Below are 18,923 nucleotides of genomic sequence, written 5' to 3' on the forward strand. Positions count from 1 at the left end.
TTGCTAAAGGAGGTCTTGAGGATCATCTTCAAGGTCATCCATCCATCCATCCCATCTTTATTATTATTATTATCTGCTCAATTTCTTACTTTTATAAGTTAGTTAGGGTTTTTGCTTTTTAGGAATTCATTCCTAAGGATGGCTTCGAAGCGGATCTCAAGGATCTTCAGAAGCATCCTCCTACCTCCTGCAGTGCTGGTATATATCTATCTATCTATCTATTACCTCCTGATTTGGGTTTCATCTCTTATGTTTATTCTAGGGTTATAGCTATATGAATCGTGCAGGTATTATATCATCAATCTTATGCTGTGATTGTATACTTGTTTGATATAATTAGTTTGTTTGTCAAGGAAGGATTTTGACTAGTGAGTTTGTTGATATCTTTGACCCATGATTAGGGTTTACAACTATACGAATCGTCTACATGTTATTAGACTAAAACCTCATGTAATTATGACTCATATTTGTTACAAGTTTGGATTCCTTTTTATTCCGGATGCCCTTCACTTAGGGCTGGGTATTGGTAATTCTAGTCCTATACCCGGCCTAATACCCATCGAGAAATACTTATCGGGTATCAGGTATACTCGTTTGTTAAAGAATGACCATATATGGCTTTTCAAATACATTTCTGTCTTGTCGCTCTTTTTTTATATCATTTTATGTTTTCAAGTATGATAAATTACATGCATATCAACTTCACTATAAAATTTTGTAATATGTAAGGCTCATTGTGAAATAATTCAAAAAAGACATCGTAAAAATATTATCAAATACATTTTCTAAAAAGAAAATTTATTGCACACATAGACTATTATAATGAACCCTTACTAGACTAGGGTTAACGAAACATAAATTTACTTTTTTTGGGGTATCTGGTTTGGGTAAACCCTAAACACAAACCATATACCCAGAAGTTTTTACTTTTATTTTTTATTTTCTTTTAACCTTAGTCCAGTAAGGTTTTTTTTAATAATTTTATCATGTTAAAATGAAGTTTTCTTTTGGAATTTATATTTTATGATATTATCTATATATAATTGTTTTATGATATGAAGCAATGACTTCTTTTTTTTGGATTTGTATTATAGTAAATCTGCATATTTTAGATATTTCCAACTTTTTATAGTGATGATAGGCATGTAATTTTTCATATTTTAATTTATTGTAGTTAAGAACACACATTTGTATAAAAATTAGAATGGTTGGACAAAATGTATTTGGAAATCCCGATGGTTATTTTTTAACAAGTTAACAGGCACACCCGATACATGCTTGTATGCTGAATACCCGACGGGTATTAGACCGGGCACGGAGCACCGGGATTCAATCCCGTATCTTTGCCATCCCTACTAGTGGGAAACATGAGTTTCGTTTGACAAGCTATTGTAAGACGCATATTAACCTGCATATGAAATATTTTCTTTTACATTTGTGGATCTTTGTTGCAAACTGAAAAGCGCGGGCGCTTCTGATACGAACCTGGTCCTTTTAGTTGAGGCTAATTTGTAAAAGGTAGAATATTGGGTCAGTTCTGGTAACAGTAGAGTATTAGTATTAATAGTTTCACTTTTCTTTGTTATCGGGGTCGAGTGTGTATTTATCACATAAGAATTTTTAACCTTGTAATCTGAGATTTGCCTATCTCGAATCAGGCTGTTATCTTAATTTCAAGCTTTTGAGTTTCCGGTTTCTATCATTGCTACCTTTGCCCGGAAATTCGAGAGAAAGGTGGTTCAGTCCACCCGAAATAATCACGCCGACCCATCTGATGGTGGCTAATCAATTTTCCATAATCGAGGACGAGATCACTAGTCACTACCCGGAGTAATCCAATTGAGGGCAGCAGTTCTAACCCCATTTCTGTTGCTGCCCAATTGGCAGCCATTGCTGCTTGATTGGACTCTTTGCTATCCTTGAAGGATGAGGTTGCAGCGGTCAAGATATTGATGTATGAAACAACCTTCTGGTGCAACGATCTAAGTGGCAATTACGAGTCTCACCCAAGTTTTGATGATTTAGGGGACGGCAAAGAACCTGAGGGCGATCCTTTTGGTCCAGTGACAGATCTGGTCATAGAGGAAGACCCCAGCGACAGCCCTGGTGATGAGTTGACAAAGACCTGTCTGAACATGTGTTGGGTGTTCAATCGAAGTTAGAGGAATTGGATCAATGTAACGGCTCAAAGGAGGATAAGCAGGAAAGACGAACAGATGAATTTCAAATTCTATTGGACCGAATGCTTTTGGGGCTGCGCCAGAATTCTGTCTCGAGAAAAGGCGGGTTGATGGTCAAACCATTGATTTCAACACCGGAAGTGGCAGGTCTATTGACCCCCTTGCAAGTCCTTAATCAGAAGGGAAGGAATAAGCTAGCGGTTATGGAGCTTTTATGGTGGTTCCTGCCCGGGAGTTCACGAATTCGTTTTCTATTGATTTGACATGTACCCACCACACCTATGACTCTTTGGGTTATTAATTACGAGGAAATCGACCTTCTACCACAATCCGTTTTAGTTCATAGATGAGTCAATGAAGCAGGTCATGCTACAATGGAATGGCTTATTGCTCGGTGCAACCATCTGTTCAAAGTAGCAACTTGTAAAAATTACGGCTTGTTGGCAAATCAATTCTTTTATTTTTGACTTGAGGACAAGTCGTTTCACCGGGCCAGAAGTATTGATACGAACCTGGTCCTTATAGTTGCGGCTAATTTGTAGGAGGTAGAATAGTGGGCCAGTTTTTGTAGCTAGTAACCGTAGAGGATTAGTATTAATGGTTTCATTTAAGGGTGGAAATATACAAGTGGGTTTCATTAATAGGTTAAAATGGGTCAAAAACAAAATATCCAAGTTATCCAAAATTTATCTAATTTAAAATACCCAAACTATCACGTGCGAAACAAAACTCATCCGAAACCCAAAAAACGATCAAAACGAAAAAAAACCGTAACCGACTAAAGCGAAACAAAAACGAAACTGAACCGAAATAGAAAAACGACCAAAACGAAACAAAAAAACGGGAATGAAACCGAAAAACTGACCAAAACAAAACAAAAAAAGCGAAATGCAACCGAAAAGATAACCAAAACTAAACAAAAACACCGAATAGACCAAGCCGAAACAAAACTGAATCGAAATAGAAAAACGACCAAAACGAAACAAAAAAACCGATATGATACCGAAAAGTTGATTAAAACGAAACAAAAAAAAACGAAATGCAACTGAAAAACGGCCAAAACGAAACAAAATAACCGATATGAAACCGAAAAGGTGACCAAAACGAAACAAAAATAAAAAAGCGAAATGCGACTGAAAAGCTGAAATCAATACAAAACAAAAACACCGAATCGACCGAGACAAAACAAAAAAACCAAAACGAAACTGAACCGAAATAGAAAAACGACCAAAACGAAACAAAAAAAAAGCGAAATGCAACTGAAAAGCTAAACAAAACAAAAACGCTGAACCGACCAAAGCGAAACAAAAAAACCGAAATGAAAATGAATCGAAATAGAAAAAGACCGAAACAAAACAAAGAAACCGAATTGAAACTGAAAAACTGACCAAAAGGAAACATAAAAAAACTAAATGCAATTTAAAAACCGGACCAAAACGAATCAAAAACACCGAACCGACCAAACAAAACAAAAAAACCGAAACGAAACTGAATCGAAATAGAAAAACGACCAAAACGATACAAAAAAACCGATATGAAACCGAAAACTGACCAAAACGAAACAAAAAAAAAAAGCGAAATGCAATCAAAAAGCTTACCAAAACGAAACAAAAAAACTGAAACTGACCAAAATAAAACAAATGAATCGAAACGAAACAAAAAAAACGAAATGAAACCGAAAAAACCGACTAAAACAAAACAACACTGAAACCGAAAACCGAGAAATCGAAACCGAAATCATTGAAACCGAGCAGATACCGAAACCGACCGAAATGAAAAAAAAAAACAAAACCGAACCGAAAAAAATCCCCGAAAAACTCGAACCTGAACCGGTACAAAAGGGTTTTTTAAATGAACGAGGATGATGGAGGAAACATTTTAGTTATTTTACATTTAGCGTTTTTTATTTATATTTTGAGTTATTCCTTTTTTAATTGTTTTTTTGAATATTTTTTTGAGGGGTTTTTAAAATCCTTTGTATGTCAACCTTCACTTGGGTCAAGATAGGTTAGTTTTACCCATCTTGACCCATACCCATAATCCATCCTAACCCTCTATTTTAAAAATCCATCGTGATCCCATATCCATCCTGACCCATCACCCAAATCCAACCCAACCCACTCTCATTGCCACCGCTAGTTTCATTTTTCTTTGTAATCGGGGTTGAATGTTTATTTATCAACTTAGGGTTTTAACCTTGTAATCGGAGATTAGCCTATCTCGAATCAGGGTGCTATCTTAATTTTAAGCTTTTGATTTTCCTGTTTTTATCAGGTTCTCTGCATTTACCTAAAATTTTGTAATACATTTTTCAGGCCCAGTGGCAGAAGACATGTTTCATTGGCAAGCAACCATTATGGGTCCACCAGACAGTCCTTACTCGGGTGGAGTGTTTCTGGTTACTATCCATTTTCCTCCCGACTATCCATTTAAGCCACCTAAGGTGATCATTAACTGCAGTTTGTTTTTGATAATATCTTTGTTTCTATATGCTCAAATTATTTGTTGTTAAATGTACATTTTGGCCCGCCCTTAGGTGGCTTTCAGGACAAAGGTTTTCCACCCGAATATTAACAGCAATGACAGCATTTGTCTTGATATTTTGAAGGAACAGTGGAGCCCAGCTCTTACTATCTCCAAGGTTAGCATTTTTTAGAGCCATCTTATAATCTGCAATAAAGGTTTTAGAGCCATCTTATAATCTGCAATGACCATTTATTGGAAATGTTTTGTAGGTTTTGCTGTCGATATGCTCTCTGTTAACAGACCCGAACCCTGATGATCCTCTGGTGCCCGAGATTGCTCACATGTACAAGATTGATAGGAGCAAGTACGAGACAACGGCTAGAAGCTGGACCCAGAAGTATGCCATGGGTTAGTTGTAGTCTGAACTAAGAAAGGAAAAGGCAGGCTCCTTTCTTGTCTTATGGTTTCTGGTTGTTTTATATAAATGTATGAATGGAAATTTTCTAATTATGTGGATGATGTATGATAGACTTTAAAGGGGAAGGTAACAAGTTTCCCTCCTATGGTTGATTTGTTATGGGGAATATTTTCTTTCAAAGAACATTTTATGTTCATATGCACTTTTTTTTACACTTAGTTATTCTTTGCTTCTTTACAATTGCTAAATAGCCAAATATTGTATGATGTGCTGCCTTGTATTTATATGATTTTATTGGGATAATGTTCATTATGTTTGTGTTAACATTTTAGGTTGAAACCTTCATGCGGATGTCACATTTGTAAGCGCGTAAGTTCTAACATAAGTGCTACTTAGGTCCTAACACAAGTTTTAGATTCGAACGAAGTTTTCACTCAGTGCTAGTTGCTTACAAATTAATATAAATTATTTTAGGTTGAAGGTTTTGCATTATGAACAAAGCGAAGTTTCTTTTTATGTTATTTTTATTTATCGACCGTTAGCAATGTTTAAAAATAGCACAGTTTTCTTTTTCACTAGTGCAAGTTTTCATGGAGACAATGGAAGACGTTTATACCTTTATGCGCCGATATAGAACGGAAGGGTAGAGGAGGACAATACGAGTATAGACTATAGAGTAATAGTATAATATGTGAGATTAGATGTCCTTGATCTTAGAATTCCCAAATGTTTTTCTCTGTTATGAGTCTAGGGCCGTAAGCTCTAGATAATCATCTCATGTCTATTTAATCTTACTCTCGTACTTATCATACTGTCCATCATGAGACTCGAACCCTCAACATCATAAATTATAAATTTATGTCACTCAATAACTATGTATATTTATCAAGCATGTTATGGTATATATATATTTTTATATAATTTAAAAATCATATGATTTTTCGAACGGTGATCTCACTAAATTTAATGATCATAAATAAATTAATTATTTTTTCACAAGTGTGCAAAGCATTTTGAGGTAAATTTAATTCATTTTGTAGTTTGATTTTAATATTATTTTATGTTATATTCTATTCGTTGCAAGAGTTATTCAATATTTTGGCATATTTTATATTTATTACAATAATTAATATTAGACATTTTATTTTTGAAAATAGTATGTTTCTTAAATTTGAATACACTATTACGACGTGACCATTTATATTTACGTGTCGGTAAAAGTTTTGTTCTAAAGCGATCATGGTTAAATGTAATGCATTTTAAAACTTTTTTTTTTCACATCGTAATGTTACTCTAAATTTTGAATACAAACATCGATGTTTCTACATACGCCTCGATATAAATTTTATTCAATACCAGATTACCCCGCTCAGGAAGTGTGCGACCAAAACATATGTTATTAGGCGCAAACAAACTTTAGTAACTTTATGTCTTGTCAACGACTAATCGCGTCACACATGTTATCATGTATCAACGCTTCCGTCGCGACGCACAGGCGTTTACAGCCGTTTACATGTTAGTATAAAATAAATGAACTTTTTAACCAATAATTGTAGCGGACCAATAAAGAAAGAAAGAAAGAAAGAAGACCAATTGAAAAAAGATAATATATATATATATATATATATATGATGAGTATCATTACAGAACGTTTAAATAACTTAAGAACTTAAAGGAACCTTTGAAAACTAAAGTTTTTTATAAAACTTTTTGTATGTTGATGTTATTTGAGTGTAACTTTATCATTTTTTATATTTATATTTACGATTAAAATTTTGAAATTTAGTTTTTATACATATAATATGTTTTGTTTTACACCTATGTGTTGGTACATGTATGTCAGTAGTTCATAGTCTAGCATTTGTAATCGAGTCTGTAATGTAATTATGTTTTGTTTATGTTTGTTTTGTAATGCGCGAAGTTGTCAACAAGTTCGCTATGGCGAACTTGTTGAATCAGCGAAGTTATTGACAACTTCGCCTGTGGCGAAGTTGTCGTGTTTATATACTGTTTCAGACGAAACAGTTTAAAGTTGTTCGTTTAGGGTTTTCGTTTCAGTTTTCAGTAACCGAGTTACGTGTCATAGTCTGTAACGGTGACCTCGGGTCACGTGTTTGTTATCAATATAACGTGGTTGGTTTATTGCTTGTGTGTTCGATCTCTATATTCTCTACACTCGTATCTACCTACGCAGGGATTCCGCACCTGCGTTGTTAGAGACATCCCGTGTACGATCCGTCCAGGAACCTACAATTGGTATCAGAGCCAATCGGCTCGATTGTGAGGTTCGGGATTTCACGCGGGTGTAGAAAACGTCTCGTTTGACCTATTCGCGGGACGTGTTTTTGTTGGGATTGAGTTTTGCTAGTGCTTGACAGTCATTTTCAAGCCTTTGCATTGATCGGGAGCTGCTGGATTGACGAAAACAGATCTGAACAAACTTCCCTGTTCATCGGGCGAAGTTACCGTTCATCGGGCGAAGTTACCATTCTTCAGGCGAAGTTGCCGTCGCTGGAATTAGGGTTTTTGGCGAAGATATAAGGATTAGCGAAGTTAACTACAACTTCGCTCACTTCATAAGTTCGCCTTAGCGAAGTTATCCGCAACTTCGCTTCAAACCCAAGTTCGCTCAACTCATAAGTTCGCCAGAGCTAAGCGAAGTTATTCTTAACTTCGCCCAAATCAAGCGAATTTAAGATCTCAGCGAAGTTCTCTTTCAGCGAAGTTAACCTTCAAGCGAAGTTATTCTTAACTTCGCCAACTGAGCTGTTTTAATATTTTTTTTGTTTTCCAGGTTTTTCAGGTTTTTGCAAGGATGTCGTCGATCAATATCTCCGACTTGGTCAAGATGGAAGTAGAAGCGGGGTCTGCCACTAAGGCCCCGAGGCTGATGAAGGGAACTGACTTCGTGGCATGGAAGGACAGATTCATCCAATACATCAAATACCAGGATGCCAAAATGTGGGTGTGCATCCAGGATGGATATATCCCTCCAACTGCGCAATACGAAGGTCGCGATGTGGTTAAGAAGTACAGCAAAATGGAGGACGAAGAGAAGAAAATGTACGAGGCCGAAAGCAAGGCCCATGCTGCGATAACAATGGCACTTCCTCAAGAGGTTCTCCATACGTTCCGAAAGTACACTTCTGCGAGAGAGCTTTGGGATGCTCTTGAAAATAGATTCGAGGGGAATGTGGGTATACGTGCATCAAAGATCAAACTCTTAAAAACCCAGTTCTCCGTCTTCAAATTTTTGAAGAACGAATCACTGGATGATATTATCACCAGATACTATCATCTAATGACAGAGCTCAGCAATTATTCAATTGCTTACCGAGAAGAAGAGATCGTTGAAAAGCTTCTCGATGCTCTCCCACCGAAGTGGGAAATGTACACCGTCCTTATGAGGGAAGACAGAGACTTTCCAAATTGTGATCTTGAAACGGCAGTAAACAAGCTCAGAACTTATGAGCTTAATATGGTTCGAAAGGAAACACCAACAGATCAGATACAAGACCCTGGTATGTATGGTGCTAAGGTTAACTCAGGCTCAAGTTCAAGGCCTGAATCTGCTGCTTTTTACTCGAAAGGGGAGTCAGGCTCTGACTCGTCTCATGAAGGAAAAGTTTCTGTAAACACGAATGGTGATGTATGTTTCGTTGCTGGAGGATCTAGTACTTCAAAGCCTCAAGCATCCACAAGTAGTTTTTCTGCAAATGCATCTAGCAATAGTTATTCCAAGATGCCTATGAGTGTAAAATCTGCTGAAGAGCAGTTTGCAGTCTATGCATCATTTATTGCTTCCTATGAAAACTACATCCAGGGGAAGATTGTGGACCCTGCTGTTCTAGATGAGGATTATGACCAGATCGATGCTGATGATCTGGAGGAGATGGATTTGCAATGGCAAATGGCCATGATAGTGAGGAGAGTCAAGCGTTTCATGAATAAGACGGGGAGAAAGTTTGTTGGTGGTCGGCTCGGGTTCGACAAGTCCAAAGTAAGGTGCTATAATTGTCAACAGTACGGGCACTTTGCCAAGGAATGCAGAAATGAGAGGGTTGAACGAGGACAAGGTCGACCTACACAACACTCAGGAGTTAACAGAGAGATAAATGCCATGTTGACCAGAGAGGCAGGAGAGTACAACTGGAATCAACGCTCAAGTGGTTCTGGTGAGCAAGCAAACATGGCTGAGTCTGAAGCTGAAGAATGTAAGAAGGTTGAAGAAATTGAGAAAGCAAATGAAGAAGAAACCGCTTTCATGGCAAATGACAAAGATAATCGCTCCGAGGTAAGTCCTAAAACTATTTGTACTAGTTGTGAGAATTTGTCTGAGCAACTTAAAACAATAACTGATCAGTATGTCCATTTAGATGCTGACTTTAAAACTATTAAAGAAGATCACCATTTTACGAAAGCAAGAGAAACGAGTTATAAAATTAAAATAAAAGCATGTGAAAAAGACGTTCAAAGCTTAAAAATTAAACTTGCTGAGAAAATTGAAATAATTGATCTTAGTTATGAAGTTTTGGAGGAAAAAACTAAAGTGATTGCTGATCGAGATAAACAGATTGCTGACCACCAGGTAAAGGTGGTGGAACTGAACCGCAAACTTGAGCAGTTCAGAAATTCCTCGGCCATCCTTGATCACCTCGTGAGTGATCCAGGTACCTCTGCAAAGAGGGGAGGAATCGGATATAATGAAGTTCCACCACCCTTTAACCACAACTATACTTATACTCCGAGTGTTCAGAAATCTGTCGATTTCGAAGTTCCTCAGACAACTCCAATCAAGATTACAAGTGTAAAACCAAGTGTTAGCTGTGGAGAAACAAGTTCGAAAGTTTCTAATGTGAATATTTCTGTTTTGAGTCCAGTCTCATCGGATTCGGATAAGTTGTCCGAATCTGATCAGACAAAAGAGAAGGTAGGGTTACCCACCGATGGAGATACAAATAAAGTTTCTAAAAAGAGTTCTCCACTCAATCCGTACGTCCCACCTTATGTGAGACGAACGGCTGGTAACACTACCTCTACATCCAAACCAACATTTGACAAGAAATTGGAGAGTCGGTGTTGCTTTAGATGTAATAAGTTAGGGCATTTAGTTGCAGATTGCCCTCTGGAGCCGAGATTAAGAGGTATGAAGCCAAATAAAACTGAGTATAAGCGTCATTTTGTTACTGCTAAAAATGAAAACTTTAAAAAATGCCAAAATGTAACGAATTCAAGTTTTCATAAAAACCAACCTCAGTTTTACAACCAAACCTCAAGATATAGCACCTTCAATTCTCAAAGGTTTGGAAGGCATTACACACAATCTGCAGGGAGATTCCCTAACAGGACTTACAGAAATTATCCTGATGCTAACTTAAGAAAGCCAGGGTACGGGACGTATCGATCCAAGACCAATTGGTCTTGGGTCCCAAGATTCTAACTCTTTGTTTTATTGTGCAGGAACAGTTGAACAGGGCTGCAAACAATCTTTGGATTGTTGATAGCGGCTGTTCCAGGCACATGACAGGCAACAAACACTTGTTGCAAGACTTAAAACCTGTTCAGGGAGCTAGAGTTAGTTTTGCTGGTGAAAGCGGAGGAAGGATTACCGGTGGAGGAACTGTGTCGAATGGGAGAATGACACTTGAAAACGTAAATTTTGTGGAGGAATTAAAGCACAATCTGCTGAGTGTGTCGCAGATCTGTGATAAAGAATACACTGTCCATTTCACTAAGAATGAAGCGATTGTATTGAAGCCTGGTTTTCATATACCAGAAGAATGGATAGTAATGAAAGCTCCACGTGAAACGAATACATATGTGATGGATATGAGGTCTACTGAAATGGCCACCGGAGAATCCTGTTTAATGACGAAGGCAAGCGAATCAGAATCAGAATTATGGCACAGGAGAATGGGACATATTCATCTTCGTAAGATGAACTTCATTGTCAAAAATGGGCTTGTGATGGGCGTTCCCTTAAAGAGTTTTAACTTTGAAGATAAATGCATAGCGTGCAAGAAGGGAAAACAACACAAGAAAAGCCATCTCACCAAGACAATCAACTCAATTGCTGGTACTCTAGAACTACTTCATATGGATCTCTTCGGTCCGGTGAATGTACAAAGTCTAGGTGGTACTTCTTACTGCTTGGTGATAACTGATGATTACTCGCGATACTCGTGGGTATATTTTCTGAAAACGAAAGACGAGACGACTCAGATGGTGAAGAATCTGATTACAAAAGTCGAGAACGTCATGAGTAAATCAGTTAAATTCATCAGAAGCGACAATGGGACAGAGTTCAAGAACTTTGAGATGGAAATCTTTTGTCTTCAGAAGGGTATTGAGCATCAATACAGCGCTCCGTATACTCCACAACAGAACGGAGTAGCTGAAAGGAAGAACCGAACGTTGATTGAAGGAGCCAGAACTATGCTGGCAGACTCAAAGCTTCCTGTGATGTTCTGGGCTGAAGCAGTTGCTACAGCCTGCTATGTTCTGAATCGGGTGTTAACCGTTAAGAGACTTGGAAAAACTTGTTACGAGCTTATGCACGGAAGGAAGCCCAACTTGTGCGGTCTTGAACCTTTTGGGTCTCCTTGTTCGATTTTGAAGACTAACTCGAAATTTGGTGAAGTGGCCGATGAGGGAATCCTAGTCGGTTATGTTGTTGGGACTCCCAACAGACGGGTCTTCAATACGTCGACTTGCAAGGTGGAGGTGGTTTGTAACACCGACATTACTAGTTACCAACCGCCAAAACCAAGCAATGGACCTGCTGAGCTGTTTGACTATGTTAAACTTTTTAAGTCGTTTAACGTACCTAATTTGGAAATTTCTGAAGAAGACGAAAGAGCTGTGACGAAGATGATACTTGATGAGGAAGAGAATATATTGCAACATCAGATTTTTGAGAAATCTCAACCTTCCACATCAAACACGATCGATACCCCTGCGGCCTCAACTGAAGATGAATTTATTAATCCTTTTCACTCTCAGCCAGAAACAACCATAGATGAGATCTCTTCGAACTTGGAAGACAATTTACATGTCAGTGCTGTACCGACCACGAGAATTCACAAAGATCACCCATTGGAGAACGTTATAGGTGATGTGTCCTCGAGTGTACAAACCAGAAGTAGCCTGAATGAGCACACCTGTGTTTATACAAGCATAAAAGAAACGGGTATAATAAATGAATGTTTGTACTCCTGCTTTATAAGCCAAATTGAACCAAAGAATTATCAAATGGCTTTAAAGGACAGCTCGTGGGTCGAAGCCATGCAAGAAGAGTTGGCTCAGTTCGAGAAAATGGAAGTTTGGACCTTGGTTGAAAAACCAAAGAATGTGCATGCTATAGGCACGAAATGGGTGTTCAAGTGCAAGAGAGATGATAAGGGGATTATCGTGAGAAATAAGGCGAGGCTGGTTGTTAAAGGTTTTAATCAGCAAGAGGGTATTGATTACAATGAGGTGTTCGCTCCTGTTGCCCGGTTAGAAGCGATTAGATTGTTTTTGGCGTTTGCTGCATCTAAAAAGATGAAGGTGTTTCAGTTGGATGTGAAGAGCGCGTTTCTTAACGGGAAAGTTGATGAGGTTGTGTTTGTTGAGCAACCTCCGGGTTTTCCTGACCCAGACTTTCCGGATCACGTATACAGGTTGAGCAAGGCGTTATATGGGTTACATCAGGCACCTCGTGCCTGGTATTCAACGTTATCGGACTACTTGCTGGAAAATGGTTTTGAAAGGGGATTGATTGACAGTACGCTGTTTGTGAAGAGAGAAGGATGTGACTTCTTACTGGTTCAAGTCTACGTGGATGATATCATTTTTGCTGCATCAAGAGTATCCATGTGTCAGGATTTTGAGGCTGTCATGAAAAAACGATTCGAGATGAGTGCTATGGGTGAACTAACCTTCTTTCTAGGATTGCAGGTTGATCAGAAGAAGGATGGGATGTTCATTCATCAAACAAAGTATGTTCATGATGTGCTGAAGAGATTCAAGATGGAGGACAGTTCTCCATATGACACCCCAATCTGCGTCAATCACAAATTGGGCGCTGAATCAGATGGTGACGCAGATGTGGACCCTACTCTGTATCGGGCGATAATAGGTTCATTAATGTATTTAACTGCTTCTAGGCCCGATATAATGTTTTCTGTTTGTCTTTGTGCTCGTTTTCAGGCAAACCCAAAGGAATCTCACATGAAAGGTGTGAAGAGGATTTTGCGGTATCTTAAGGGCAAGCCGAAACTAGGGTTGTGGTACCCAAAGGGGGGAGACGTTGAACTGGTGGCGTATACAGATTCTGATTATGGTGGCTGTAATCAGAGTCGGAAGTCAACAACAGGAGGCTGTCAGTTTCTTGGAGGAAGATTAGTTTCCTGGCAGTGCAAGAAACAGACATCAGTTGCAATTTCAACATGCGAAGCTGAATACATGGCAGCATCCAACTGCTGCTCTCAGGTTTTGTGGATTCAGCAACAATTGCGCGACTATGGTCTGAATTTCTTACTTACTCCTATTTTAATTGATAACACTGCCGCCATCTCAGTAATTAACAATCCCGTGAAGCACAGTAAAACTAAGCATATTGACATTCGTCATCACTTCATACGGGATTGTGCTGAGAAGAAACTGATCAAGATCGAAAAAGTTGATACACTTGAAAATTTTGCTGACTTGTTTACAAAAGCGTTTGATAAATCCAGATTTCAAAACCTAATTGAGCTAAACGGGATGATCAATCCCGAGTAACCATGTCTTTGATTTAAAAAAAAAAAAAAAAAAAAAAAAAAAAAAAAAAAAAAAACATGGGTCATTTTTGCTTAAAATTAGTCGGTTACCTCAGTTTGATGGACATATCCTAGGATATGTTTTGGTCCTCGTTTCAACTTAGAGAATGAGGATAGCCATTAACCGGAAGACTGAAAGTGACCGGTGCAGCTATGACGTGTGTTCTTTCAGTTGCTGAAAATTAGTCGGTCATACTTAGTAAGAAGGACACATACTTGTATGTGGTCGGTCCAGTTGATCCATTGGATCTTCAGGATAGTCGTTTACCTGACGACTTTGACGTGATTGGGGCGATTGAATTTAAAGTTTTTTTTAGGGGAAATGAAATTAATTTTCAAGTCTGTTACTTCGTATGAAGTTCTATGCTGTGATTAACAGAAAATTGATCCAACCTTGGAAAATGATATATATACTAATCGTGTGTGCTTAACTAGTGAAGTTATTAGGCTTAAAAGGCTTTAGAACAGTCATTGTATGTCGTGGTAATTTTTATGGTGCGTAAAAGTGTATGTGATACTAACTTAAACTACTCGAATTTACGTGGAAACTCCTTAAGAGTTTTGAATGTCTTCACACATATCTTTCCGAATGATAGGCAGAAAAGCGACTACCCAGTCATACACGAGCCCCTGAGTGATCTGATTCCCGTGAAGAAAGCATTTCAAGACACTGCAGTGATCCAGATTCGGGACTTGCAGTAGTTTAATACTCCGAAGTCAATAAGAATGTTTGGTTAAAAAAAAAAAAAAAAAAAAAAAAAAAAAAAAAACATGTATATTTTTAGTACTTATGAGACATAGTAACAATCAAGACTTCTCATGTCTGGAGTAAGAAGGGAACGGGAAGCAGTCAACGAGTATATACAAGTTAATCAGACACTATGGGTCGAAGTCAATTCGGGGTGACTTGGGTATAGCCAAATACGCTTTGAGAATAGATAGAAGACACCATTATCTCTGAGATGTTGCCAACTTAAATTTTGAGCTTAACTGAACCTTAATCCGTATCACAGAAACGATGAAAACCGTTTAAGTTATTTACATGCTTACAACCTGTTTCTCTATGTCATAATACAGCCAAACACGGATCTAAGTGACAGTCACATCGTTAGTATGATTCCTGTTAGGATCTTTTCTAAAACGTAGTGGTCCCTGACTAGACTGAAATTTGATCCCTTATTTCGTTAAAATTTTTCTAAAATTTTTTTTAGTTTTTGTAGTTATATTATTTTATTGTTGGTTACTGGGTCTTGATCATATTTGTTTAACTCTTTTTGGTAATTTCTAAGGTTAAATTCAGGATTATTCAAACTTAAAGGGATGATTTTGAAAATTACGGGCGAAGTTGTTGAATTCAGCGAAGTTGTGCTTAACTTCGCCTTGGCGAAGTTAAGCGTAACTTCGCCTGAACCAACTCTGCCCTATATAAGGGATTGTAAACAGTAAACTGTATACTTTTTCTCGATTTACCGGCGAACTTGTTCTCAAAACCAATACATCCGGATCTTGTTATTCACTTTCGATTTCGATCTTGTGTTCCTTGTTTCTACTATACTAGTGGTATGTGTCGTCAATAACATCCTATCTTTCTCGTTATAGTTTTACCCGGTTCGAGACCTCGGGTCGTCGAACCTTAGAAACCAAGTTTTCCGACCTCACGTTACGTGTTCATGGACGACCTTTTCGTCCTAACACCATTGAAATATGTTGGACTTCATTGTTGGATCGTTAAATCGGTCCGAAACATCGGATAAACCTTGTTTGAATCTGAACAGTCGCCGTTTCAGATTCAGGCGAAGTTAAGGTTTACGCGAAGTTATTCTCAACTTCGCCAGTGGCTTAAGTTCGCCTTCAGCGAAGTTATCCACAACTTCGCTTGTTGTATCTTCTGCTGCTGTGCCAGCTACTATATCTCAGGCTGTGTCCACTGCTGAAAACGTTGATCTAGATGCTGCTTTTAGTGGACATGGTTTGTTTGATATGGATGTCTCGGGTCCTCAGTTTATGGATGTTACCAGAGCAGCTACTTCGGTAGCTGACTCTGATCTAGACGAGACGTTTGCTGAGGCAAGAAGGCTTATGGTGTCTCGTGAACGGACTACGGGAAAGAGGCCGAGAACTGTGGGGGAGGATGAGGATGAAGTGGATGAAGAGGAGGCAGTACAGATTGTGCTAAGACGCTCAAGAAGAGAACAGAGAGGGATAGGTTCGGGAGCTGGAGAATCTTCAAGACTAGTACGTTTTGCTCCACCTGCCTTATCTGGTATGTCTCTTATTCCTACTACTGCACAAGTTTCAGCGATCGAGACGTCGGCACCAACAATTGTGTCCCTACCACCTCAACCGCTTAATCCACCGGTGGTAGTTGCACGGTTTGTGGAGTCGACAATCACCTCTACTGCAGGGTTACCAAGTGTACCACCTGCGGTCACTTCTGCTGATGTTCCACCAACTCCATTGCCTACTTCAGATACCGAGAGGATTCTTTCGCTAGAGCGGATTGTTGCTGAACAGTCAAAGACTATTGACCGCCTAGTGGAATCCAATCGACTACAAGCTGCCCTCCTGGTAGAACATGGACGAATAATAGATGCCTTCAAGGATTACTTGGCATCTCAGGGGGAGAAGTCGTGTAGGGGCGATGAGTTGAGAACGAAAAGACGAGAAGATCATGACGATGATCCCAATGCACCTTCTGGTGCAGGTGATGAGCTGCCAAGAACCTCTCAGGCTCTTGGAGCTTCCACAACTGAGGGGGAGTCTACAAATGCAGCTGGTGATGATGTTGTAGTTGTGGATGACGACGCTGATGTTGAAGACGTTATTGATGCGTTGAAGGAGTTGGATGAGGAGGAGGACGATGAGTTGATGGATGATGATGACGTGTTGCCTATGGATGAGATTGAGAGGATTGGAGAACAGATTAATGTGGAAGATGTGTTAGAAGAAGGTGAGATTGTAGATGAGTCAGTGGAACATGAGATTCCAGCTGTTGAGAGATCAGAATTGGGGGATGAGAGTGTGATAGAAGATACAGTATGGGAGGAGCAGCCGAACTGGAAAGAAGGCTGTGCTCAGTGGTTTGTTAAAACCAAGAAGCCTGCAGTGCCAACGATGTTCAGAAAGACTTATAATATAAAGGGCTATGCAGAGTCAAAGAAAGGAATCATATGCTGGTTGTACGACAAAGAGCTGAAACTATTTGTGATCAAACGGTACGACGGCATTCAGTACTTTAAGAGATTGTTGAGATCTCTGAATTCCTTACCAGAATGTGAGGTGAGAGATTTAGCGAGATTGGGGCTGATCAATAGAAGTAATGATGATATGGCAAGAATCATTGGGAAGATCGTCTGGAAAGAAGCCATTAAAGACAAAAAGTTTGAACTCCTAAAGCCTCAAAAAGGAAAGTTGATAGAAGACAAAGATCGTGGAATGAGGGCTGACGGCAAACCTTGGATGGTAATGAAGTATAAACCAGTCCGTCATTTGAAAGAAGTACCGATGAAAGTTATGCCCAAGAACGTCCTAAAAGATTTAAAATGGTGGTACGTGGATTGTGAGACAGCTGAGGCGGTAATGGAAGATGAGGATGAACAAGAAGTACTTCGGGTGTACGACCCGATGCATCTTGTTAATCTATCGAAGGATGATTTGAAAGTGCTCAACGAGAAGAAGATCTTCTACATTCCTGCTTGGAAGGATCAAGCTAGGAAATATCAAAGGGTAGTGTCGGTATGTGTGAGAGAAGGGGCGCACGCGTAGAGGTAAAGATTACAAGACTCAAGATTTGAAGATCAAGATATGAAGCTACTGCCAAGGGGGAGTCTGTTGGTACATGTATGTCAGTAGTTCATAGTCTAGCATTTGTAATCGAGTCTGTAATGTAATTATGTTTTGTTTATGTTTGTTTTGTAATGCGCGAAGTTGTCAACAAGTTCGCTATGGCGAACTTGTTGAATCAGCGAAGTTATTGACAACTTCGCCTGTGGCGAAGTTGTCGTGTTTATATACTGTTTCAGACGAAACAGTTTAAAGTTGTTCGTTTAGGGTTTTCGTTTCAGTTTTCAGTAACCGAGTTACGTGTCATAGTCTGTAACGGTGACCTCGGGTCACGTGTTTGTTATCAATATAACGTGGTTGGTTTATTGCTAGTGTGTTCGATCTCTATATTCTCTACACTCGTATCTACCTACGCAGGGATTCCGCACCTGCGTTGTTAGAGACATCCCGTGTACGATCCGTCCAGGAACCTACACTATGTAAATTTGTTGGTACATAAATTTTACACATATGTAAGCTTGTGATTAATGCATGTAATAAATTTTTTTTATATAAAATATGGTAAAACTACTCTTAAATAATGTTAATATATAAAAAAATTAAAACAGTGTTTGGTTGTTTAGAGTTCCTAAGAGTTCTTAACTTTTTTAGAGTTCTTAAATGATACTAAATATATATATATATATATATATATATATATATATATATAAACAAGATCAAATACATTTTATTCTTAACATGAAAACAGTGAGAACCAATTTGTTGTTATTATTAGGTTTATTTTTATAGGTGTTTGTTGTTATTTTTGTTCGTATTTGCTAGTTTTCGATTATGAGACGTTATAAATATTTGCTGATTTATATTTTCTTGTTATTATTAGATTTTTTTTCTTTTGTTGTTATAAGCATTTGTTGGTATTTGCTGTTATTATTTTGTTCGTGATTTTTATTACTTTGTTGTATTTTTTTAGGTTTTTTATTTGTTATTATAAATCATTGTTTAAGTAGATTGGTATTGTAGTCGCTATTATTTCTTACGTTCTGATTTTTTTTGTAAATTATTATTATTTCCTACGTTCTCATGTTAAGATTAAAATGCAGATGAACCTTTCCCTGTATATATATATAGAAAAGAGTTCATATAAAAACAATTGTTTTGTGAGAAGTGTGAGAAAAACTTTAAAATAAAACAAACCACCTAAATATGACACTATACCATGTAAATAGGAAACAATACAATTATTTAGAACTATCAATCTCAACCACTAGATCATAG

General features: G+C 38.2%; 1 protein-coding gene across 2 annotated transcripts; it reads left to right on the forward strand.

Annotated features, from left to right (window-relative positions):
• LOC143624173 (ubiquitin-conjugating enzyme E2 28-like) lies at nt 1–5,249 on the forward strand. Of its 2 annotated transcripts, none has more exons than XM_077094905.1 (5): nt 1–33; nt 103–198; nt 4,496–4,623; nt 4,717–4,821; nt 4,916–5,249. In XM_077094905.1, exons 3-5 carry the CDS (start codon nt 4,513–4,515, stop codon nt 5,057–5,059), a joined length of 360 nt encoding a protein of 119 aa, XP_076951020.1. In that variant the 5' UTR covers nt 1–33; nt 103–198; nt 4,496–4,512; the 3' UTR covers nt 5,060–5,249. The 2 variants fall into 2 exon arrangements, with proteins under 2 accessions (XP_076951020.1, XP_076951014.1); XM_077094899.1 differs by having other exon boundaries at nt 7–33; nt 123–198.
• The last annotated feature ends 13,674 nt before the right edge of the window (nt 5,250–18,923 follow it).

The sequence above is a fragment of the Bidens hawaiensis genome, unplaced genomic scaffold (assembly GCF_021521415.1).
Source record: "Bidens hawaiensis isolate Kalapana, Puna unplaced genomic scaffold, B.hawaiensis_p1.1 tig00000369_1, whole genome shotgun sequence".
NCBI lineage: Eukaryota > Viridiplantae > Streptophyta > Magnoliopsida > Asterales > Asteraceae > Bidens > Bidens hawaiensis.

What these genes read in the sequence shown, in the direction of transcription:
- LOC143624173 (XM_077094905.1), top strand. Translation starts at nt 4,513, where the DNA reads ATGTTTCATTGGCAAGCAACCATTATGGGTCCACCAGACAGTCCTTAC. An exon ending in ATCCATTTAAGCCACCTAAG is followed by an intron (nt 4,624 to 4,716) that starts GTGATCATTAAC and finishes GCCCGCCCTTAG; the next exon opens with GTGGCTTTCAGGACAAAGGT. An exon ending in CAGCTCTTACTATCTCCAAG is followed by an intron (nt 4,822 to 4,915) that starts GTTAGCATTTTT and finishes AATGTTTTGTAG; the next exon opens with GTTTTGCTGTCGATATGCTC.